This window comes from Mus caroli, unplaced genomic scaffold (assembly GCF_978045245.1).
Source record: "Mus caroli unplaced genomic scaffold, Mus_caroli_1 scaffold_8, whole genome shotgun sequence".
Taxonomy (NCBI): Eukaryota; Metazoa; Chordata; class Mammalia; order Rodentia; family Muridae; genus Mus; species Mus caroli.
Genome location: NW_028227263.1, coordinates 122,378,762 through 122,403,670, shown reverse-complemented (window position 1 = coordinate 122,403,670; position 24,909 = coordinate 122,378,762). Strand labels below are relative to the sequence as shown.

At 43.6% G+C, this 24,909-nt stretch overlaps 1 protein-coding gene across 1 annotated transcript in view; it reads left to right on the top strand.

Moving 5' to 3' along the window:
* The first annotated feature begins 815 nt into the window (after positions 1 to 815).
* The window catches only part of LOC147003412 (NACHT, LRR and PYD domains-containing protein 5-like), a 38,633-nt gene continuing 14,539 nt past the window's right edge, over positions 816 to 24,909 (top strand). The window contains exons 1-11 of the mRNA XM_085842469.1: positions 816 to 885; positions 1,494 to 1,571; positions 4,190 to 4,270; positions 4,881 to 4,958; positions 5,986 to 6,063; positions 7,090 to 7,167; positions 10,475 to 10,525; positions 14,372 to 15,947; positions 18,469 to 18,639; positions 21,552 to 21,719; positions 24,362 to 24,532. Coding sequence (XP_085698595.1) covers positions 816 to 885; positions 1,494 to 1,571; positions 4,190 to 4,270; positions 4,881 to 4,958; positions 5,986 to 6,063; positions 7,090 to 7,167; positions 10,475 to 10,525; positions 14,372 to 15,947; positions 18,469 to 18,639; positions 21,552 to 21,719; positions 24,362 to 24,532 — 2,600 coding nt within the window. The remainder of the gene's footprint in view (positions 886 to 1,493; positions 1,572 to 4,189; positions 4,271 to 4,880; positions 4,959 to 5,985; positions 6,064 to 7,089; positions 7,168 to 10,474; positions 10,526 to 14,371; positions 15,948 to 18,468; positions 18,640 to 21,551; positions 21,720 to 24,361; positions 24,533 to 24,909) is intronic.

Below are 24,909 nucleotides of genomic sequence, written 5' to 3'. Positions count from 1 at the left end.
TGAGCTCCCACAGAAAAGTGACTCCAACTGCTAACAGATCCTCAGGAACCCCTACCCAATCTCTGATGCAATTTTAAGTGTCTTGATGTAGCATAGGTGTCGAAAGCTGCATGGCTTCATTTGCCCAACAGCTTTATCATGTCCAGAGAACAACAGTTCAGATCTCCTTCCGATCCTCTGTTTCTTAAAAGTTGGGGGATTTGATACAAAATGGTATCTCATCTTTGAGCAAAAAGCAAAGTCATGTTCCTTCAAGGAACCCACATTCACGTGGCTCAGAGCTTAAAAACGGTTCCACAGAGTTTGCTGTCTTCTTCTGGCCTGCAAGGGCACATGCATACATACATAAACATGTACAAAAAACGTATTTTTTTCCTAAAAAAACCAAGTAGGTGTCTATAGAAGAACATGGTTGACACCTGTGCACCCACATGAACACACACAAAGTTGAAGACCACTCTAATCACAAGTATCAAGGGAATAGCTGTGTACACAGGTATGAAATCTGAAGGCATTGAAATAGACTAATGATGATGAACTAACCCTTTGTGCCTGTGACCCAGCACCTCATTGTGTCACCTACTAAGCTACACAGAAAGCTAGTGCAGGATGCACTTTTTAGGTTCCAAATGGTGGGCATCTTTGACTGCCTATCTCTGCTGGTTTTATAATTCAGAGGCAAAGGGCTTGACATCACAGACAACTAGGGGCATAAAATAAGCAGAGGCTTGCCTTAAGCCCCTCTGTAGATTAGACAGCTCGAGTAATAAGACTGACTGACTTATTAACTCTTCCTCTCTGTTGCAGAAAGCACAATGGGTCCTCAAGAAAAAGACAGTAAAGCAATCTTGAAAGACCGTGGATTGGAAGAGGAACAGAAGTCAGGTTTGCAGGCTGGGTGAGGGTGTAAAGATGTGTACACTTAAAGCCACATGTTTTATAGGCTTTGATCTGAGGAATTATTACCCTGAATCCTAATGGGTGTCCATGCAGGATTGGAGTTTGGTTACCCACATCAGGTTCTCAGAGCTACATGTAATTCAGGCTCCACGAAATCCCACACATCTGTCCTCTGCTGGCACACACAAAACCGAAGACACCTGTAATTACAAGTTTTATTTACAAACTCATTACATTCTAATAGCAAGCTGCTAGCACAGGTCTGAAATTTGAAGGCTTTGAGATGACTAACCAAGGACAACCCTTAATGCCTATAACCCAGCACCTCATAGTCACACCTATCCTAAGGCACTCAGAGGAATTAGTGTAGAATGCATGTTATAGGTTGCAAATGGGAGGAGCATCTTTGCCTGCCTATGCCGACTGTTTTACTGAACTTTTGAGGCAAAGGACCAAATATCACAGACTACATGGAACATAATCAGAGCAGGCACTTACTTGCCTTAATCCTTTATGTAGTTTGGACATGAAGCATTCTCATACCAAGCAGAGGACAATGAGACTGACTTATTCACTCTTCCTCCCTCTTGCAGAAAGAAAAATGACTTCTCCAGAAAATGACAGTAAATCAGTCCAGAAAGACCAAGGACCAGAGCAGGAGCAGACATCAGGTTTGCCAGCAGGGTCGGGTGGAAAGATGGGTACACATGAAGCCACATGCTCTATAAATTTTTATCTGAAGAATTAGACCTTTGAATTCTTATGTATGTGCATGCAGTTTTGAAGTTTGGTTACCAGCACCCACAAGTAGTTCTAAAAGCTACATATAAGTGCTCGGACCCTAGAAATCCAACACCTCGGTTCTCTGCTGGCACATGGCTCATACATACGACACATAGACATGTAATTACAAGTTAAAAATAAGTCTTTGTTTTAGTAGTGGATATTTTCTGAGGAAAGAAGCCTAAGGTTGATCTCTGGCACCCACATTTACACACACACAAACACACACACACACACTTAAGACTGATTGCATACCACACAAATATGTACATGAATACTTATACAGTGTCGAGGTAGATGTCGGGAAGGGTTATTTGGGTTTCTGAGCCCTAGTGGACTGTTCTTTATGCCTGTCCTCATACAGCTATTCCCTACTTAAATGTTTTCTTTCAGGGTATATTACTGTATTTGTCAGCAAGTTTTGGGGGATGGGGTTTCTTGGTTCAAATGATTCTGTCATGAATTTTAAAATAACCTTACAAATTTCTTGGAGGTAAATGATCAGCTATGCTCTTTATATTGACTGCATGAAGTTGCATCTGTGTTTGTGTATAAAGCTGTTATTAATAAGGTTGTATCTTGAGGCTTGTCCAGTCATAGAAAGGTTTCCTGCACTCGAGGACCAGAGTTCAATTGCCAGGCTATCTAAATATGCCTGCTAAAGAGGTTGTGCCAATAATACCACCACTGAGAAAACAGAGACTGGAAGATGATCACTTGGCCACTTTTCTGAAGAACCCAGTTTCAGGTTTAAGCTACCACTTGCGAGCTTATATCTTTAAGTAGTTTCAGGGAATCTGCCCTCTTGTGGTCTCAGCGAGCATAGCCTACACAGGTTACAGGGACATGCATACAGGCAAGGCATTTTAAAAAAAATTTTAAGATATTTTCTTTTTATATTTTTGAAATGCTATCCCCAAAGTTCCTATACTCTCCCTCCGCCCTGCTCCCCCACCCACCCACTCCCACTTCTTAGCTCTGGCATTCCTCTGTACTGGGGCATATGAAATTTGCAATATCAAGGGCAGGCAAGGCATTCTTAAAGATATAGACCTCTTTAAACATTAAGATTGTGAGTGAGCAAGAAAGACATGGAAAGTCAAACTCTGGTCCATATGTGTGCACACAAATGTGCACATGGACTTGCTTGTCCACACAGAGAGAGCTCTGATAACCAAGCAGAGGACAAGCTCCAACAGAAAAGTGACTCCAAATGCTAACACTTCCTCAGGAGCCACTACCCAATCTGATTCAATTTTAAGTGTCTTGATATTGAAAAAGGTAGCCATGGCTGAGTGTCTTCATGTGCCCAACAGCTGTATTATGTCCAGGGAACAGCAGTTCACAGCTCTTCTTCCTATCCTCTGTTCCCTAAGGGTGGGGGAGCTGATAAAATGGTATCTCTTCTTTGAACAAGAAGCAAAGTCATGTTCCTTCAAGGAACCCACATTCACATGGCTGAGAGCTTCCCTTAAAAACGGTTCCACATAGTTTGCTGTCCTCTTCTGGCCTGAAAGGGCACATGCATACACACATAGACATGTACAAATTAAAAAAAAAAAAACAAGTAGGTGCCTACAGAGGAAAGAGACCATGGTTGACACCTGTGCACGCACATGACACACACAAACTTGAAGACAGCTCTAATTACAAGTATTAAGCGAATAGGTATGTACACAGTTCTGAAATTGGGTGGCATTGAGGTAGACTAATGAAGATGAACTAACCCTTAAATCCTGTGACCAATACCTCATTGTGTCACCTAAGCTATGCCACACAGAAAACTAGTGCAGGGTGCATGTGTTCTGTTCCAAATGGTGGCTATCTTTTTGCCTATCTCTGATGCTGTATCCTGTCCTGCGGGATTCAGTTATTCCTGGGTGCAAGGGGGACCACAAACCTGGAAGGAAATGGGAGGAAGGGAAGGAGAGGCAGGAGACCAAGAAGGGTACCTATCAAGGTCTCGTTTATTAGGCTGAGGTGCCTTGTTTTAAAGCATACATCTCAGGGAATAGGGAGGGGTCGAGGGGGAATTTTATAAAGAATAAAGAAGTGGGAATCTGCTGACATGAGAGCTAAAGTCAGGCGGCGGGCACTCTGCATCTTAGCTCCGGAACCTAGATCCTCCTTGACAGCCTTGGGTGTCAGGCCAGGTTCAGGCTTAACTCGTGTCCTTGGATTGCATGGGAGTTCAGGAAGAGATAGGGGAGAGGGGACTATAATTCAGCTTTTACAGCTTCTGGTGCCAGGAAGGGAATAGGGAGGAGTGAGTGATAACCAACTCCTAGCACGGGGCCATTTGGCCTATTAGGGAGATTGTGAAGGGCTCGTTTTCTCACGGGATGGTCTCTGAGAATGGTGCTTTTGTACTTCTGAGGGAAAGGGCTTGACATCACAGACAACTAGGGGCATGAACTAAGTAGAGGCTTGCCTTAAATCCCTCTGTAGATTAGACAGCTCGAGTAATTAGATTGACTGACTTATTAACTCTTCCTCTCTGTTGCAGAAAGCACAATGTCTCCTTCAGAAAATGACGGTAGAGCAAACCTGAAAGACAGTGGACCAGAAGAAGTGGAACAGACTTCAGGTTTGCAGGCTGGGTAGGGGTGTAAAGATGCGTACACTTAAAGCCACAAGTTTTATAGGCTTTGATCTGAGGAATTATAACCCTGAAATCTAATGGGTGTCCATGCAGGATTGGAGTTTGGTTACCCACATCAGGTTCTCAGAGCTACATATAGTAATTCAGGCTCCACGAAATCCCACACATCTGTCCTCTGCTGGCGCACACAAAACCGAAGACACCTGTAATTACAAGTTTTACTAACAAACTCATTACATTCTAATAGCAAGCTGCTAGCACAGGTCTGAAATTTGAAGGCATTGAGATGACTAACCAAGGACAACCCTTAATGCCTACAACCCAGCACCTCATAGTCACACCTATCCTAAGGCACTCAGAAGAACTAGTGTAGAATGCATGCTATAGGTTGCAAATGGGAGGAGCATCTTTGCCTGCCTATGCCGACTGTTTTACTGAACTTTTGAGGCAAAGGACCAAATATCACAGACTACATGAAACATAATCTGAGCAGGCACTTACTTGTCTTAATCCTTTATGTAGTTTGGACATGAAGTATTCTCATACCAAGCTGCGACAATTAGACTGACTTATTTACTCTCCTTCTCTGTTGCAGAAAGCACAATGTCTCCTTCAGAAAATGTCAGTAAAGCAATCCTGAAAGACAGTGGATCAGAGCAGGAGCAGACGTCAGGTTTGCAGGCTGGGTTGGGTGTACAGATGGGTATACTTAAATAAACATTTTATTGGTTTTGATCTGAGGAATTAGACCCCAGAATTCTTTTTTTAAAAACAATCTTTTATTAGATATTTTCTTCCTTTACTTTTCAAGGGCTATTCTGAAAGTCCCCTATACCCCCCCCCCACACCCCCGCTCTGCTCCCCGTCCCACCTACTCCTGCTTCCTGACCCTGGCATTCCCCTGTACTGCGGTATATAATATTTGCAAGACCAAGGGGCCTCTCCTCCCAATGATGGCCAACTAGGCTATCTTCTGCTACATATGCAGCTAGAGGCATGAGCTCAGGGGGTACTGGTTAGTTCATATTGTTCCTCTTATAGGGTTACAGACACCTTAAGTTCCTTGGGTACCTCTCTAGCTCCTCCATTGGGGGCCCTGTGTTCCATCCAATAGACAACTGTGAATATCCACTTCTGTATTTGCCAGGCACTGGCATAGCCTCACGAGAAGACCCCAGAATTTTAATATGTGTGTATGCAAGATTGGAGTTTGGTTATCCACATCAGGTTCTCAGAGCTACATGTAATTCAGGCTCCATGAAATCCCACACATCTGTCCTCTGCTGGCGCACACAAAACCGAAGACACCTGTAATTACAAGTTTTATTAACAAACTCATTACATTCTAATAGCAAGCTGCTAGCACAGGTCTGAAATTTGCAGGCATTGAGATGACTAACCAAGGACAACCCTTAATGCCTACAACCCAGCACCTCATAGTCACACCTATCCTAAGGCACTCAGAGGAACTAGTGTAGAATGCATGCTATAGGTTGCAAATGGAAGGAGCATCTTTGCCTGCCTATGCCGACTGTTTTACTGAACTTGTGAGGCAAAGGACCCAACATCACAGACTACATGGAACATAATCTAAGCAGGCACTTACTTGTCTTAATCCTTTATGTAGTTTGGACATGAAGTATTCTCATACCAAGCTGCGACAATTAGACTGACTTATTTACTCTCCTTCTCTGTTGCAGAAAGCACAATGTCTCCTTCAGAAAATGTCAGTAAAGCAATCCTGAAAGACAGTGGATCAGAAGTGGAACAGACGTCAGGTTTGCAGGCTGGGTTGGGTGTACAGATGGGGTATACTTAAATAAACATTTTATTGGTTTTGATCTGAGGAATTAGACCCCAGAATTCTTTTTTTAAAAAACAATCTTTTATTAGATATTTTCTTCCTTTACTTTTCAAGGGCTATTCTGAAAGTCCCCTATACCTCCCCACACCCCCGCTCTGCTCCCCGACCCACCTACTCCTGCTTCCTGACCCTGGCATTCCCCTGTACTGGGGTATATAATATTTGCAAGACCAAAGGGTGTCTCCTCCCAATGATGGCCAACTAGGCTATCTTCTGCTACATATGCAGCTAGAGGCATGAGCTCAGGGGGTACTGGTTAGTTCATATTGTTCCTCTTATAGGGTTACAGACACCTTAAGTTCCTTGGGTACCTCTCTAGCTCCTCCATTGGGGGCCCTGTGTTCCATCCAATAGACGACTGTGAGCATCCACTTCTGTATTTGCCAGGCACTGGCTTAGCCTCACGAGAAGACCCCAGAATTTTATTATGTGTGTATGCAGGATCGGAGTTTGGTTATCCACATCAGGTTCTCAGAGCTACATGTAATTCAGGCTCCATGAAATCCCACACATCTGTCCTCTGCTGGCACACACAAAACCGAAGACAACTGTAATTACAAGTTTTATTAACAAACTCATTACATTCTAATAGCAAGCTGCTAGCACAGGTCTGAAATTTGCAGGCATTGAGATGACTAACCAAGGACAACCCTTAATGCCTACAACCCAGCACCTCATAGTCACACCTATCCTAAGGCACTCAGAAGAACTAGTGTAGAATGCATGCTATAGGTTGCAAATGGGAGGAGCATCTTTGCCTGCCTATGCCGACTGTTTTACTGAACTTGTGAGGCAAAGGACCCAACATCACAGACTACATGGAACATAATCTAAGCAGGCACTTACTTGTCTTAATCCTCTATATAGTTTGGACATGAAGTATTCTCATACCAAGCTGCGACAATTAGACTGACTTACTCACTCTCCCTCTCTGTTGCAGAAAGCACAATGTTTTCTTCAGAAGATGACAGTAAATCCATCCTGAATGACCAAAGATCAGAGCCGGAGCAGACATCAGGTTTGCCAACAGGGTGGGGTGTAAAGATGGGCACAGTTAAAGCCACATGCTCTGTAGGTTTTTATCTTAAGATTAGTCCTTTGAATTCTTACGTATGTGCATTCAGGTTTGGAGTTTGGTTACCAACATCCTCATCAGATTCTCAGAACTATGTGTAACTCTGGGTACAAGAAATCCAACACCTCTGTCCTCTGCTGGCACAAGACTCTGATACATACCCACACATAAACATGTAATTACAAGTTAAAAATAAGTCTTTAATAGTGAATTTTTTTTGAGGAGGGAAACCTAAGGTTTATCTCTCATATCCATAGCAATATGCACACACATGCTTGAAACCTATGATATATCTCATACCGTATATACACAAACAATCCTTTCAAATTTACTAGATAATAATGTTGAGTGCTTCAGCCCCAGTTGATTGTTATCTGTGTCTATCCTCTTACCACTATCCCCACTGGCTTTAATGTTTATTTCATGGTATATGGCTCTTTATATTTTTCTACAAGGTTGGAGGTGAGGGATTTCTTGGTTCCATTGATTCTATCATGAATTTAATAGCTCCTTGACAACTTCTTTTTGAGGAATGATCAGTGAGGCTCTTGATATTGACTGCATTAAATTGCATCTGTGTTTGGGTACATTGGTGTTACTAAGGTTGAATCTCGAAAAGACAATAAAATAGTTAAAGAAATGTTTCCTGCACTAGAACCAAAGTTCAATCCTCTAAATATTCTGGTGGGAGGAGCATGTGGCTATAATACCACTACCAAGGAGGCAGAGACAGGGTGACCTCTGGTGATGTCTGGTCAGCCCATTAAACCATGGTGAGATCCAGGTTTAGTGAGACTCTCCAAAACTAAGATTGGTGACCAGAGAGGCAGCTCAGAGGGTAAGATCACTTGGTCGCTTTTCTAGAGAATCCAGGTTCAGTTTTCAGCTTCCACATGGCAACTGATATCTGTAAGTCAGTTCCAGGGGATCCTGTGCTCTTGTGGTTTCAGCAGGCACAGGTTACAAGGGCATACATACAGGTAAAGTGTTCTTTCTTTCTTTTTTTTTTTTTTCAATTTTTTATTAGATAGTCTCTTTCTTTACATTTCAAATGCTATCCCGAAAGTCCCCTATACCCTTCCCCCCCCCCACTTGCTCCCCTACCCACCCACTCCCACTTCTTGGCCCTGTACTGGGGCAAATGAAGTTTGCAAGACCAAGGAGCCTCTTTTCCCAATGATGGCTGACTAGGCCGTCTTCTGATACATATGCAGCTAGAGACACGAGCTCTGTGGGTACTGGTTTAGTTCATATTGTTGTTCTACCTATAGGGTTGCAGACCCCTTCAGCTCCTTGGGTACTTTCTCTAGCTCCTCCATTGGGGTCCCTGTGCTCCATCCAATAGCTGACTGTGGGAATCCACTTCTGTGTTTGCCAGGCACTGGCATAGCCTCACAAGAGACAGTTATTTCAGAGTCCTTTCATCAAAATCTTGCTGGCATATGTAGTAGTGTCTGTGTTTGGTGGCTGATTATGGGATAGATGGGGTAGTCTCTGGATGGTCCATCCTTTCATCTCAGCCCCAAACTTTGTCTCTGTAACTCCTTCCATAGGTATTATGTTCCCCATTCTAAGGAGGGACGAAGTATCCATACTTTGGTCTTCCTCCTTCTTGAGTTTCATGTGTTTTGCAAATTGTATCTTGGGTATTCTAAGTTTCTGGGCTAATATCCACTTATCAGTGAGTGCATATCAAGTGACTTTTGTGATTGGGTTACATCACTCAGGATGATATCCTCCAGATACATCTATTTGCCTAAGAATTTCATAAATTCATTGTTTTTAATAGCTGAGTAGTACTCTATTGTGTAAATGTACCACATTTTCTGTATCCATTGTTCTGTTTAGGGACATCTGGGTTCTTCCCAGCTTCTGGCTATTATAAATAAGGCTGCTATGAACATAGTGGAGCATGTGTCCTTATTACCAGTTGGAACTTCTTCTGGGTATATGCCCAGGAGAGGAATTGCTGGATCTTCTGGTAGTACTATGTCCAATTTTCTGAGGAACCGCCAGAATGATTTCCAGAGTGGCTGTACCAGCTTGCAATCTCACCAGCAATGGAGGAGTGTTCCTCTTTCTCCACATCCTCGCCAGAATCTGCTGCCACCTGAATTTTTTATCTTAGCCATTCTGACAGGTGTGAGGTTGAATATCAGGGTTGTTTTGATTTGCATTTCCCTGATGATTAACGATGTGGAACATTTTTTCAGGTGCTTCTCAGTCCTTCGGTATTCTTCAGTTGAGAATTCTTTGTTTAGCTCTGTACCCCATTTTTTAATGGGGTTATTTAAATTTTTGGAGTTGAGCTTCTTGATCTCTTTGTATATATTGGATATTAGCCCCTATCAGATTTAGGATTGGTAAAAATCCTTTCCTAATCTATTGGTGGCCTTTTTGTCTTATTGACAGTGAGGTCCCATTTGTCGATCCTTGATCGTACAGCACAAGCCATTGCTGTTCTGTTCAGGAATTTTTTTCCCCTGTGCCCATATCTTCGAGGCTTTTCCCCACTTTCTCCTCTAAGTTTCAGTGTCTCTGGTTTTATGTGCAGGTCTTTGATCCACTTAGACTTGAGCTTTGTACAAGGAGATAAGAATGGATCAATTCGCATTCTTCTACATGATAAACGCCAGTTGTGCCAGCACCATTTGTTGAAAATGCTGTCTTTTTTCCACTGGATGGTTTTAGCTCCCTTGTCAAAGATCAAGTGTCCATAGGTGTGTAGGTTCATTTCTGGGTCTTCAATTCTATTCCATTGATCTACCTGTTTTTCGTTGTACCAGTACCATGCAGTTTTTTATCACAATTGCTCTGTAGTACAGCTGGAGGTCAAGCATGGTGATTCAAGACATCTTTAAACATTAAGATTTGAGAGTAACTGGGAAAGACATGAAAATGTCAAACTCTGGCCCATACATGTGCACAGAAATATGCACACAGACCTGTCTACTGGCATGTACACACAGAGCCTTGACAGCCAAGTAGAGGACATGCTTCTACAGAGAAGTGACTCCAAATGCTGACACTTCCTCTCTGGTGCAACTTTTAAGTGTCTTGATCTTGCACAGATAGCTTTAGCTGCATGCTTTCATGTGGCCAACAGCTGTATCATGTACAGAGGAGAGCAATTCATAGCTCTCCTCCCTATCCCCTGTTCCCTAAGAATGAAGGTAGTTCACAATATTGTATCTTTGCTTTGTACAGGAAGCAAAATCATGTTGGTTGGGTTTTTTCTTCCCTTTTCCAGAAACCTTACAATCTAAGGAAGATGATGAAGTGACAGAGGCAGATAAAGAAGGTGACTAAAATTCTTATTTGTGGTCAGTCTATAGGGAGGCTCAGTGACAGCAATGTAAGGAATTTAGATAGAAGTGTAGGGTCCTGGTCTCACTAGTGTCTCTGCCTGAACTTTCCCTGTGAGTCATGGGGATAAACATCACAGACAGAGCCATGTGGCTCACTGAAATTTCTGTTGGGGTTCAGCTTATGGAAATTTCAAATAACCCATAAATCCAGCAAACTGACAACACAAGCCCAAGCCCAAGGTTGACTAGTTCTTAACACAGCTGAGAGTAGTTAACCACACTGATAAAATTTAGAGATTTTATTAGGTTTCAAATTAGCAAACAATGAGAATTTGGTTCTTTTTCTTAGTGGTTTTACTACCATAGATTATATATAACGAGTTTCCCTTTGGTATTTTTGTTGTTGCTGTTTTGAGACAGGGTTTCTCTGTATAGTCGTGGAACTCACTCTGTGGTCCTGGAACTCACTCTGTAGACCAGGCTGGCCTCGAACTCAGAAATTTGCCTGCCTCTGCCTCCCAAGTTCTGGGATTAAAGGCATGTGCCACCACTGCCCGGCCTCCCTTTGATATTTTTGTACAGCTATTCCTACCTCCGCTTTGATTTGTGGTCACCCAATGTGTTAATTGAGTTGCTTACACGAGCATGGGAGAAAGGTTAATTACAGAGGCATGGGCACCTTACCAGTGGATATACCTCAGAAGAAAGTCTCATTTCCCCACCAACCAGTAACTGATGATGGATCCTCAGGCAGTGGCAGGAACTCATGTATTCTAGGCTGACCTCAAACTCTTTATGTAGTTGAGGAGGATCTTGAACAATTAAAGCTCCTGAGTGGTAGAATTCCAGTTGTGTGTGTGTGTGTGTGTGTTTTGTTGTTGTTGCTGTTTTGAGACAGGGTTTCTCTGTATAGTCCTGGAACTCACTCTGTAGACCAGGCTGGATGTAGAACACATCCAGTTTATATGGTGCTAGGGGTTTAACACCAAGGCAAGTGACTCTATCCACTGAGCCACCTCCCCAGACCCACTGTGTCATCGCCTATGTAGTTTCTTCTAATTTGTCATCATCTTCCACTTCCAGCCTCTGCCCTCCACCCCATAGCTCACCTTCTGCTCTCATGTCACATGCATTGTCACCCTCTTTTTCCTTTTCTCCTCTACTCAAGATTTCTTCTCCCTTTCTCCAAGATCTTTCTACTTTTATGGGGTATGTATGTTTGTGTGTGTTGATAAACAAAATAGAGGAGAAAACAAGCATTATTTGTCTTTCTGAGTCTGGCACATTTTGCCTAATGGCAGTTGCCAATTCCATTTGTTTTACTGAATAAATAGAATTCCATTAATATAGACAGATGGTAGTGGCTCACACCTTCAATCTCGGCACTCAGGAGGTAGAGACAGGTTGCTCTCTGTGAGTTTGAGGCCAGCCTGGTCTACAGAGAAACTTCCAGGACAGCCAGAGCTACACGGAGAAACCTTGTCTCAGAAAAAACAAAATCCATTGTAAATATCATTATTTTTTCATTCCTTGTGTTGCCTTGCAATATTCTATTATTAATCACAGCACTCGAGGCAAAGGAAAGTGGATCTGTGTAAGTCCCAGGCCATTCAAGTCTACATAGTGAAAAATAAGTAAATACATTCCATTGTAGAGCTGGAGAGATAGTACCATGGTTAGAGTACTTGCTGCTCTTGTAGAGGTCTGGGGTGCAATCCATAGCACTCATTGGGCAGCTTGCAACCATCTATAACTCCAGTTCCTAGAAATTTGAGGCTACCTCTGACCTTTTCAGACACCAGACATGCATACCATATGCATGCATACATACACTCATAGAAAATGCTCCCTACACCTACAATTTTTTCAATTTATTTTTTATTAGTTATTTTCTTTATATTTCAAATGCTATCCCCAAAGCCCCCTTAAACCCTCCCCCTGCCGTGCTCCCCAACCCACCCACTCCTGCTTCCTGGCCCTGGCATTCCCCTGTACTGGGGCATATGATATTCACAAGACCTAGAAGCCCTAATGCATTGCATGAGCAAGCTGCTCTCTATTTCCCCACTAGTGGGATTTTTCCCTTGTTCTTTCTTCATTAGTGGTTAATCCAGCTCTAAGCATATGATGTCCACTGAGGCAGTGATTAAAAGCAGTGATAGGACTTGGGTGAGATATTTACATTGTACACTTGCTTAGTAGAACTGAGGATCTGACCACCTCGGACAAGAGTCCAAACTGCATCCCACTTTGCTTCAAGAGCCTGATGGGAGGCAATGCTGGGAGCCATGACTCTAGGCCTGTAGGTCACGACCCCTTTGGGGGTCAGACAACCCTTTCACAGGGGTCACATATCAGATATCAGATGTTTATATTGTGCCTTACAAGAGTAGCAAAAGTATAGTTCTGAGGTAGCAATAACTGGTTGGAGCATCACTACAACATGATTAAAGAATCACAGCTTTGGAAAGGTCGAGAACCACTGGTCTAGACTGCAAATGGGGCCTGTATTTATCCATGTTGAAAAACTGATATTTTGAAGTGCCTTCTAAATTCGAATCCATGCTATTTTGTAGGAGTAAGGCTTCAAGACCAGGGTTTCTGTCCTGGAACCAGTTTTGTAGACCAAGCTGACCTGAAACTTGCAGAGATCCACCTGCCTCTACCTCCTGAGTGATAGAATTACAGTTGTGCACCACCTCTGCCTGACTGGAATCTATACTATTAAATATAAATATTGATGGCATCTTGAGCCATTCACTATGGGCCAGGCACTGTGGTGCAAATAGTATCATTGTCATGTCACTTGTTCAAAACTACCTTGTTAAAGAAATTCAAAACTACCTTGTTAAAGAAATTTATATCTGTCATCAGGGTTTTTATTGCTACATTAAAACACCATAACTAAAAAGTAAGTTGGAAAGGAAAGGATTTATTTGGCAGTCTGGAGCATGGGTGTAATAATTAAGTCTGTAGGTGGGGGGGGGGAGCAAAGCCAGGTAGTCTTAGGTTCAACTGCAGGCTGCCTTCTGACACTCTATGCAAACCTAAACATGTTAGCATGGCTAATGTTCAATATAAAGATAATGCATTGGTCTAATTCAGCAAATAGAGATTAAGATCTTGTATGCATGAAGGACTGAGTTTAGGACCCCAGAGTAACATAAAGAGTTGGGTATGATGGCAGTGTACTTATAGTCACAGATGGGATGGAGAGAAAGGCAAGTCTCTACAGCTTACTAGTCAACGATAGCCCAGTCTACATGGATTTCATAAGAAAAACATGGCTCAGAAGAAGCTAGACTGAATTATGGATATGACTAAGTTGGTGGAGTGTCTTCTAACATGCATAAAGCCATGGGGTTCAGTCCTCAGTGCAACATAAAACTAAGCATGGTGGTTCACACCTGTAGTCCTGGGAGTTGGGACATAGACAGGAGGATCAGAAGTTCAAAGCCATTGTTGTCTACATAGCAAAGTTGAGGCCAACTTGAGTTATGAACCTCTTCTTTCAAAACAGGTAATGAAGTAGCAAGAACATTGTATATAGCTATCTGACTTAAAACCAAAGAGTGTGTGTCAACTCATATTTGTATGTATTCAGTACAACATATTTTGATTCATTATAAATATATTTGTGGTCAATTAAAAGCAATTAGCATATTAATCACCTTAAACTTCCCCTATCTCTTTATGATAAATCCATTCAGATTTCCTCCCATCTGTCTTGAGATGTTTTAAGCCATTGTTAATTATACTCATGATGCAGATATACATGTCAGTTTCACTAAAAATAAGACTTTGTTCAGTTTTTCTTATGTCCTCTTATCTGACTTCAGATAATGGAGGTTACCTACAAGACTACAAGGCCCATGTGATAGCTAAGTTCGACACAAGTGTGGATCTACACTATGACAGCCCAGAGATGAAATTATTGTCTGATGCTTTTAAACCATACCAGAAAACCTTCCAGCCTCACACCATTATCCTACATGGAAGACCAGGAGTTGGGAAGTCAGCTTTGGCTAGAAGTATTGTTCTTGGCTGGGCACAGGGTAAACTCTTCCAAAAAATGTCGTATGTCATCTTCTTCTCTGTTAGAGAAATAAAGTGGACAGAGAAGAGCAGTTTGGCACAGCTGATTGCTAAGGAGTGGCCAGACTCCTGGGCTCCAGTGACAAAGATCATGTCCCAACCAGAAAGACTCTTGTTTGTCATAGATGGCTTGGATGATATGGACTCTGTCCTCCAACATGATGATATGACACTATCCAGCAACTGGAAGGATGAACAGCCCATATACATCCTGATGTACAGCCTCCTGAGGAAGGCCCTCCTACCCCAGTCCTTTCTCATCATTACCACCAGAAACACAGGCTTACAAAAACTCAAGTCAATGGTTGTGTCCCCCCTCTATATACTGGTTGAAGGACTGTCTGCATCAAGGAGATCTCAGCTGGTCCTCGAGAACATCTCCAATGAGTGTGAGAGAATGCAAGTCTTCCATTCTCTGATAGAAAATCACCAGCTGTTTGACCAATGCCAGGCCCCCTCTGTGTGCTCCCTGGTGTGTGAGGCTCTACAGCTACAGAAGAAACTGGGAAAGAGGTGCACCCTACCCTGCCAGACTCTCACTGGTTTGTATGCCACGTGGGTGTTCCACCAGCTCACCTTGAGAAGGCCTTCCCAGAGCGCTCTCAGTCAGGAAGAACAAATTACTCTAGTGGGTTTGTGCATGATGGCAGCTGAAGGAGTGTGGGCCATGAGGTCGGTGTTCTATGATGATGACCTGAAGAACTATAGCCTAAAGGAGTCTGAGATCTTGGCCCTCTTTCACATGAACATCCTTCTCCAGGTTGGCCACAACAGTGAGCAGTGTTATAGTTTCTTCCACCTCAGCCTGCAGGATTTCTTTGCTGCCTTATATTATGTTTTAGAAGGGCTGAGGGAATGGAATCAGCATTTTTGCTTCATTGAAAACCAAAGGAGCATCATGGAGGTGAAGAGAACCGATGACACTCACCTCCTCGGGATGAAGCATTTCTTATTTGGCCTCATGAACAAGGATATCTTGAAGACTCTGGAGGTTCTGTTTGAATGTCCCGTGATTGCAACTGTTCAGCAGAAGCTCCAACACTGGGTCTCTCTGATAGGTCAGCAGGTCAATGGCACCAGCCCGATGGACACCCTGGATGCCTTCTATTGTCTGTTTGAGTCTCAGGATGAAGAGTTTGTTCACAGGGCTCTCAACCGCTTCCAAGAAGTGTGGCTGCTGATTAACCAGAAGATGGACTTGAAGGTCTCTTCCTACTGTCTCAAGCGCTGTCAGAACTTGAAGGCAATCCGGGTGGATATCAGAGACCTCCTCTCCATAGATAATACTCTCGAGCTGTGCCCTGTTGTTACTCTCCAGGAGTAAGTATCAGATAATTTTTATCCAAAGCCAGTTAGTGATTTTTGTATATTACTATGCTTAGACATGACCTTTGGAAATATTTAGGATACTAGAAGGTACTTAAAAGATGACTCCTTACTAACGGGACTTGACCTGAGTCTAGTTTGCCATTATCTAGAGGAAAAGCCCTTTTAAAACGGAGTACCATTCTGGGGATATAGCTCAGCTGGTAGATATATTTCAGCCAGTTGAGTGGTTGCCTAGCATGAATGAAGCCTGGGGTTCAATCCTAGCACCACATAGACTGGGTACATACCTGCAATTCCAGAACTTCGGGTGACAGACGTGTCAACCTAGGTTCTACCACTAAGCCTATTAGAACAGCCAAATTAATAATGCAGAATAGAATCATTCAATGAGGCCACAGTAGAAAGAGGGGCAGAGTTCAAAGGTCAATAGGTCTACCTTGACTCCCCTCCCCATAGCCTATCTTTTGTCACTTCATGACATTACAAGTTCAGGGACTTGCATGTCTTAAGTAGTTCTGAGTGAAGTGCATGAGCCCTACCCATCATTGCCATGTCATCTGGACTCCAGTCTCTCTAGCAAGGTGGGCTGCTCTGTGTGGAATTGCTTTCTAGGGGGACAAGTTATCCTCTGGCTGACACCAGGCTCCAGCCTTTCCCTTCTAAAAGGCAATTTCTAGAGATTGGCAGCAGCTTTGGCGCCCATCATTTCCAAAATCTGATAGTCAGAATGATGGACAGATTAACAGACAAAAGTAGGCAGAAGAGGACTCAGTGATTATGAGCATGCACTCCTGTTCCAGAGATCTAGATTTTGGTTCTCACCACCCAGTGGAGTGTCTCACTACCTACAACTCCGTGTCCAGGAGCTCCAGCACCTTCTTTTAGCCTCCACAGGCACCTGCATTTTATGCACATAGTCCTAGGCACATGACTTGCAATACACATAAATGAAAAATAATATTAAATATTTTTAGGATGTAATTATTATATACAAGTACACTGTAGCTGTCTTCAGACACACCAGATGAAGAGGGCATCAGATCCCATCACAGACGGTTGTGAGCCACCATGTGGTTGCTGGGATCTGAATTCAGGACCTCTAGAAGAGCAGTCAGTGCTCTTAATTGCTGAGTCATCTCTCCAGCCCAAAATTTAATTTTTTTTTAATAATAAAATACCTTCATCTCTGTAAGCTGGTTACAGAGAAAGGATCGATGTTCAAGTTTTAAGATCACTTAGCAATTGTAAGTATATATGAAACATGTTAATATCATTAATCACAATATAATAATTAAAACACAATGTGCAGATCTAAGTTTGTTCCTTTTGATTGACTCTTTGAGTTTCCTTTCCCCTCCTCCCAGTCTCAGGTGTCATGACCATCCCACTATCTACTTCTGGAGAATTTTGTTTTTAAACAAGGTTCCATTTTAGTGTGTGTGTGTGTGTGTGTGTCTGCTGTCTATTCTGTGTGTGTGCACAGGTGTGTGCATGTCATGACATGTGTGGCGATCAGAGAACAACTAGCAGTAATAGATCTTTCCACCGCAGAGTTCTCTGGGTTTGATCTCAGGTACTCAGGCCTCACAGCAAAGTCCCACCTCACATAGATAATGTCCTCATGGGAGCTGTCATGGAGACATGTTTTCAATTATCCACTTCCATGTATATTCTAGCATCCTCCAAGATCACTTGCAGCTGAGGGAGGACAAGGAGTCAGAGTTGGAGTCTCATGTCAGGGGTCCTGTAACCTTCCTCTTGCCACTACTAGAAATTAGACACACTTCCTTTACCATATACTTGGCTTTTCCTGTACTGTTTTTGTCCAGGTAGTTGCCATAACTAACAGGAAGTGGTAACATCTACTCCAAGATGGAAATGGAATGATCATATCTCCAGAGAAAAAATAAAATCCAAGCTAAAGAGATGGCTCTGTAGTTAAGAGCACTTACTGTTCTTCCAGAGGATGTGGATTTGGTTCCTAGCATCACTTTGGGTGGCTCATAGTTGCCTATAACTCCAACTCCAGGGAGATTTGATGCCTTTCTCTGGCCTCCATGAACACATATATAGAGATACAGAGACATGAAGACAACACACAGACACACACACATACAGACACATACATGCACAGACTCATGCACAGATGCACACGGTTACACAATTTTAAAAATACAATCATTTTTTAGTGCCATACAACACAGCCATACCATTTCACCATTAGTGAGCTAGAATTTAAGTCAACAGATGACTGGAAGGACTGAAGGCTCCTCTGATTGGTCTAGCATATCCCCGGGGAATATTGAAGTATCAAAGGAGTCTGACTGTAGGGCTGATCCTGTAGATCATGTACCAGGTAGTTTCCACTGAGCTGGCTTTATTTCCTCAGCTGTCCCGTGCTCCCTTACAGTCTAGTCTCCCTCCTGTGGCTGGCCTTGCTGTGGCAGTCACTCATGTTCAAATCTACCTGTTCAATCATATTTTCTCTCACTTCTTCCCCTCACTGACACAGGACACAATGTAAGCCCCTCCTCATGGAGTGGTGGGGAAACTTCTGCTCTGTGCTTGGCAACCACCGGAACTTGAAGGAGCTGGACTTGGGTGACAGCATCCTGAGTCAATGGGCCATGAAGATACTGTGCCTCGAGCTGCGGAATCCGTCCTGCAAAATACAGGAGCTGACGTAAGTGCTACCCAGCCTGGGGTAAGCAGTCTTTGCCGGGGCTTATCCTGCCAAGGCAAGGTTCTTCTGTAAACCCTGGGGAGATTTATTCTGAAAGGATAAATGCTATAAAAGATCTCTTGCATGAACCAAGTCTCCAGAAGCATGAAATGGGAGCTGAGCAAAAGACCTTCTAAAAAGAGATACATGGGTTTGAGGCGAGTTTCATTACTGTGGATTTTGAAATATAAGTAGGAATTGGTTAGAAAGGAAGAACAGGAGAGGAGGACTTTGGGGCCAATAATATAACATGAGGTAATTGTTCAAGTTATATGATTTATATTGTTCCTTGATCACTCTTTGATAACTCTAAAACTGTACAAATATGTGACCAGCTAATGGTTAAATACAACAGGGGTAACAGCAGTCAGTCTGGGAAGAAGCTGACGTGATTCCCTTCAGAAGAGGCAGTTGGATGGAAGGAAGAGCAGAGTTTACAGGAACAATACAATGGAGAGAGATCCAAACATGATGAGGCCTTTAAAATGGAGAGATTTTCCTTTAAACCCTGGAGAGCAGCTTTATTAAGAGAGAGGAGGAGGTAGAGGGGTGAGAGGGGATAGCTAGGTGGTTAGTGGATCAGCTGCTTTTGCAGAGGACTCAGGCACTGTTCCCAGCACCCACATGGTAGCTCACAGCCTCTCTAACTCCAGCTCCAGAGAATCCAGTTTCCTCTTGCCACCTCCATGGGCCCTGGCATGTATGTGGTGCATGTACAGTCATGCACACACATACACATTAATGAGAGAGTATGCTCAAGTCATCCCAAGAAGGATGTTGGGCTTGCGTCAAAGGACGGCAATCCCTTCATTAACACATCTTGGCAAATCCCTCTGAGGAGTCTCTGGACCAAATCCCCAAAACATAGAAGTTTGGTTTTTAGGAGTAGTAAGAAGTTTCCCATCACATGATTTAGTTCAGTTAGCATATGTGACAAGGAGCATGAAGAACCCAATTGAGAGCTGTCAAGTCACAGCATAGACCATTTACCTCTGTCCCAGTGAGAGCTGCAGGAAGGGACATGGCCTGTTTGCCTCAGGCTATGGGATCTGACCTGTTGTAAGAAACACTAACCTTGAGAGTCAGCCTCACGCTGTAACACTAATACAAATCTGAGCCTACTACAGATGCCAGGTATCTTGGGGAAGGAGGATAAATCCCCAGCTCTATTTTAGACAAGAAGCTCACTCTTTTTTTTTTTTTTTTTTTTTTTTTTTTTTTGGTTTTTCGAGACAGGGTTTCTCTGTGTAGCCCTGGCTGTCCTGGCACTCACTTTGTAGACCAGGCTGGCCTCGAACTCAGAAATCCGCCTGCCTCTGCCTCCCAAGTGCTGGGATTAAAGGCATGCGCCACCACGCCCGGCTAAGAAGCTCACTCTTTAACTTGTCCTCCCAAGCCAGGGAAAATCCACATGGCATCCAGCTTGGGGCTGGTCAAGTTCTCAGTTGCTAATGCACACTGGGTTCCTGCCCTGACTTCCCTAGATGATAGACTACAAGCTGCAGTGACGGAGTTTTATCACAGCAATAGAAACCCCATCTGAGACAATGACTAAAAGCTACATGGGGAGAAAGTTTTCTTCCATAACTCTCAGGTCATATTGTGTCTTTGAGGTAAGTCAAAGTACAAACTGCAGAAGTCATGGAGGAATGCTACTTAACTGGCTTGCTCCCAATTGAATGCTCAGCCTGCTTTTTTTATACACACAGGACTACCTGTCCAGGGGTGGCACTGCCCACAGTGCTCTGGTCCCTCATACATGAATCATTAATTAACCAAAAATGCCCTTCAGGTGTGCCATCCTCCCCAGAGTCTAGCTTTATCAAGTTGACAAAAAAAAAAAAAACCAACAAGGCAAAACAACAAAAATGGGGACAGCAGGTAGGTGTGGCCACGCCCAGTAATGAAGCAAAGTCTTGTGTTTGATGCTATCTGGTATCCCTGTAAACAAATGGTTCTCAACCTGTGGGTTGTGATCCTTTGGGGATCAAATGGCCCATTCATGAGGGTCACATATCAGGTACTCTGCATATCAGATAGTTACATTACAGTTCATAACAATAGTAACATTGCAGCCATGAGTAACAATGAAAATAATTTTATGGTTGGGGTTCACTACAACATGAGGAATTATGAAAGGATCACAGCACTAGGAAAGGTGAGAACCAGCACTCTGGAGAGAGCTCTCCAAAAACAGGATTGCTTAATGTCCTGTTCCTGGGGCCTCTGGCACACTGTGGGATGCTGTACAGTTAAAGGCAATTAGAGCTGAGGGGAGTGGCTTAGTAAGTAGAATTCTTGTCTGGCATGCAGTAAGGCAGACTTCAACCACCAGAATCACGTAAACTATACATGAGGGCACAAGCGTATAATCCTAACACTTGGGGCAGTGCTGGCAGGTGGACCTGAAGTCCAAGGTCAGTAGCGTCTTGCAGAAGACCAGAGTTGGGTTCCTAGCCTGTAACTCCAGCTCTGATGAGCTATTATTGCCCTCTGCAGGCCTCCATGGGTACCGAATACACATGCGCACAAAAACCTTTAAGATTGTTAAAAAGCTGTTCAGCATCATCCACAGCTACATAGTGAGTGCAAGACCAGCTTAGGATAAATTAGAGCCCATCTCAGAAATGGCGAACTTAACTGACAGGAGTGTTCACACAGGGACGCAGTCCCAGCACTCGAGTAACAGTTTCACACGGTATAGGCTACGTCTCAGAAACTCTGTCTCAGAAACAAACGGTATGCAAAGAGCTACAGCTTTGAGAGCTGGCAAGATGGGTAAACAGAAGAGTGTTATTGATCAAATGTGATTAATAACTAAATGAACAATTAAATATGACCATTCTCTCTCTCACCTCCTCCCACTTCTGCAGGTTTAAGAGTGCAGAGGTAGTGTCTGGCCTGAAATATCTCTGGCAGCTCCTTTTTAGCAATCAAAACGTAAAGTACCTCAATCTAGGGAACACTCCCATGAAGGATGATGACATGAAGTTAGCCTGTGAAGCACTGAAACATCCAAAGTGCTCCCTGGAGACTCTGAGGTGAGTGTGTGACTTTTTACTTTGAAATTTGGAATGATTTCCAGGAAGTTGAAAAATACAGCAACTTGTGGGTGGTGAACTGGGGGTTAAAAGGTGGCCTGCATCCACTCTGCCCCAGGGCTCTGGCTACTAGTGGAAGTGGGAGACAAGAGTCTTAAATCTGTTTGAAATGTTCAGTTTGTTGGCATGTAGCCCAGTCTTTTGTCTTGTCTCCCATCCCTACTATTGCATTGCCAAATCACTATGGCCCCCGCCTCCAGAACTTCTCCATTTCTAACTCCCTAGAGCAGTGGTTTTCAACCTTCCTAATGCCGTGACCCTTTAATACAGTTCAGCTATGAAGTACGCTTACCCCTTGCTAGTGCTGGGCTGGTGTTGGCTATGTGAAGACGCTGGACACTACTCCAAAGGTGGGGGAGCATAGTCTGAAGTCTCAGGGACTGCTGGAGCTGGCTCAGGAATCCCCAGGCCTGCACAGAGGCTGGAGCCATTAGGTTCTCAGACTCTTGGGCAACCAGACACCACTGGGAGCTGCAGAAGAGCTGAGAATGGAGTTGGGGACCCATGGGCTGGATCTAGCCCAGGGCCAAAGAGGAAAAGAGGGGAGAGCTCTGGCTGAGTCCTGTGGGAAGGAGAGTCCTTGGCTTGCTCAATGGGGGCTTGGCTTGGTGGAAATCATGGCTGGGAGCACTGAAAGGCTTTGTGCAAGAGACTTGGTGGCTGGCTCTTTAGATGAAGGCCTGCTCCATTGCTTCTCACAGTGAATCCCAATGAAAAGAGACAGTCCATGTTTTAAAGACATTTATTGTCATGGTGGAGAGTGGCAATGAATAAAAACTGTACCCCACTTTCTCAGGGCAGGCCTGAGGTAAAATGTTTTGCAGGGAGAAGTGTCTGGGAAGGGGAGTTTATTAGCTAAGCTCTTCAGACCTTTAAGTGCCTCATCAAAATGGAGATCTGTCTTGAGGCTAGGTGGTCTGTGGTCATGTCCTCTACCTGTGGACTGGCTTGGGGTGTTGACCTTATGTGACTGATGGCCGCAGAATTATTATGGAGAGCTGCAGCCTCATGTCAGGGGTCTGGTGTTCAGGAGTGTGCCAAAAATGCCTATTGTCTCTTCCATGGTTATCCCCTGAGGGGTCACCTGCGGGGTCACTGGGGTTTCAACCCTAGTTCAACCAGAAACCAGACTGCCGTTCACGGTCCCACAGTGAACCCTTTGGGGCTCATTTATCAGCTATCCTGTGTATCAGATACTTACATTGTGATTCAATAATAGTAGAAAACTTAGTTATGAAGTAGTGACAAAATAACTTTATGGTTGGGGATCATCACAACACAAACTGTATTAAAGGGTCACAGCATTAGGAAGGTTGAAAACCACTGCTCTAGGGAGTTAGAAATGGATAAGTTCTGGAGGCGGGGGCCATAGTGATTTGGCAATGCTATAGTAGGGATGGGAGACAGGACAAAAGAATGGGCTACATGCCAACAAATTGAACATTTCAAAAAAATTTTTATGGTATAAATATTGCATCTATGTTTATAAAAATTCAGTGTTTTGTAAGCACTTAAAACAGGACCAGGGGATAAAGGATTTTGCCACCAAGCCTGATGACCTGGGTTTAATTCCCAGACCCCCCATGATGGAGAGGGAGGGGGGGGGTAGGGAGGGAGGAAAGAGAAAACAGGAACTCCTAAAAGTTGTCCTTTGACCACATGCCCTTTATGGCACATGTGTGTGCACACATATACAATAAGAAATATAAAACGAGTATATACCTGTAACCTAACACTGTTGTTGCTGAGTCATGGGGATGGCAAGTTTGAAGCCAACCTGCTCTAGCTAGATAGCCTGTTTTTAGAAAAAGTAGTGGAGGGTGGTAAAATGGTAGGGGTAGAAAGGCTCAGCTAGTAACAGGCTCATCATAGAGCATACAAGAAGCACAGGGTTCAGTCCCCATAGGTGCACAAATCCAAGCATAGTGCTTAAACCTATAATTCCAGTGCTCCAGAGGTAAGGGCAGAAGGAGTGGATCAACCTCAGCTTTTTAGCAATATGGAGGCTAACCTGGGCTAACACAAGGCCTTGTCTCAAAAAAAAAAGGTCACAAGTAACCTCAGGCAATTTTTGAATGGTTATGTAACTATGGTGAACTTTCTCAATGAGAACTGACACAGGCCATCTTGTGAAGTGTTCCCTATCAAGACATGTTAAGGAGCTGACACTTTGGTTTGCTTATTTTTTAAATTAGATGTGTGTGTGTGTGTGTGTGTGTGTGTGTGTGTGTGCGCACACACACATGTAGCATGTATGGTTAGAGAACAACTCGGAGCAATGTGTTCTCTCCTTGTACCACTTGGGTCCTGGCTCATACTCAGGTTTTCAGTATGTGTGATGAGACACCTTTATCCACTGAAAACTTGCCAGCCCATGCTTTTCTTTTCCATTTGGCAAATATAGATGGCGTATTGCATCTATGGGGGTGTGGTGTGCTGGTTGACAGTGTTGACGGGCTGCTATAAGGAAGAGAGAAGTAAAACTTTGTGTGAGCAGTCTCTTCCATTTCCTAAGGAGCTAAGTAGAGAGAGGGTTACCAAAGAGGGACAAGAAAATAATCTTGTGCTGCCTCTCTCTTCAGGTTGGATTCCTGTGAGTTAACCCTCATTGGCTATGAGATGATCTCCACGCTTCTTATTTCATCCTCCAGCCTAAAGTGTCTCAGCCTGGCCAAAAATACAGTGGGAGTAAAAAGCATGATATCCCTTGGGAATGCCTTGAGTAGCTCAACGTGTCCACTGCAAAAGTTGATGTGAGTTTCCCTTCCTCTCATCCCATGACTCTATTGCATCTGAGATGCCCCAGAGGTGGGTGGGGCTGGGGAGTGTTTCTCCAGAATGAGGATGGTAGCTATGGCCTCATGGGAATGCCCTGGTGTTGGGACATACAAGAAACCCCATTCACTCAATCATGGCAGCCCTTCTGTTGAAATGGAGCCTAGTGGGTATCAGTCAAAGACCTATGTCTTAACAAAGCTCTTTTAGAGTGTGATACCTATATGAGCTAAGTGGGTTAGTTCACACTTGACTCCACAGTTATAGTTATCCACTTGTTCAGTGACCAATGACTTTCTTCTTGGTTGTTCAAGCCCAAAGCAGAGCATGTACATGGTTGGCACAGTTATATAGT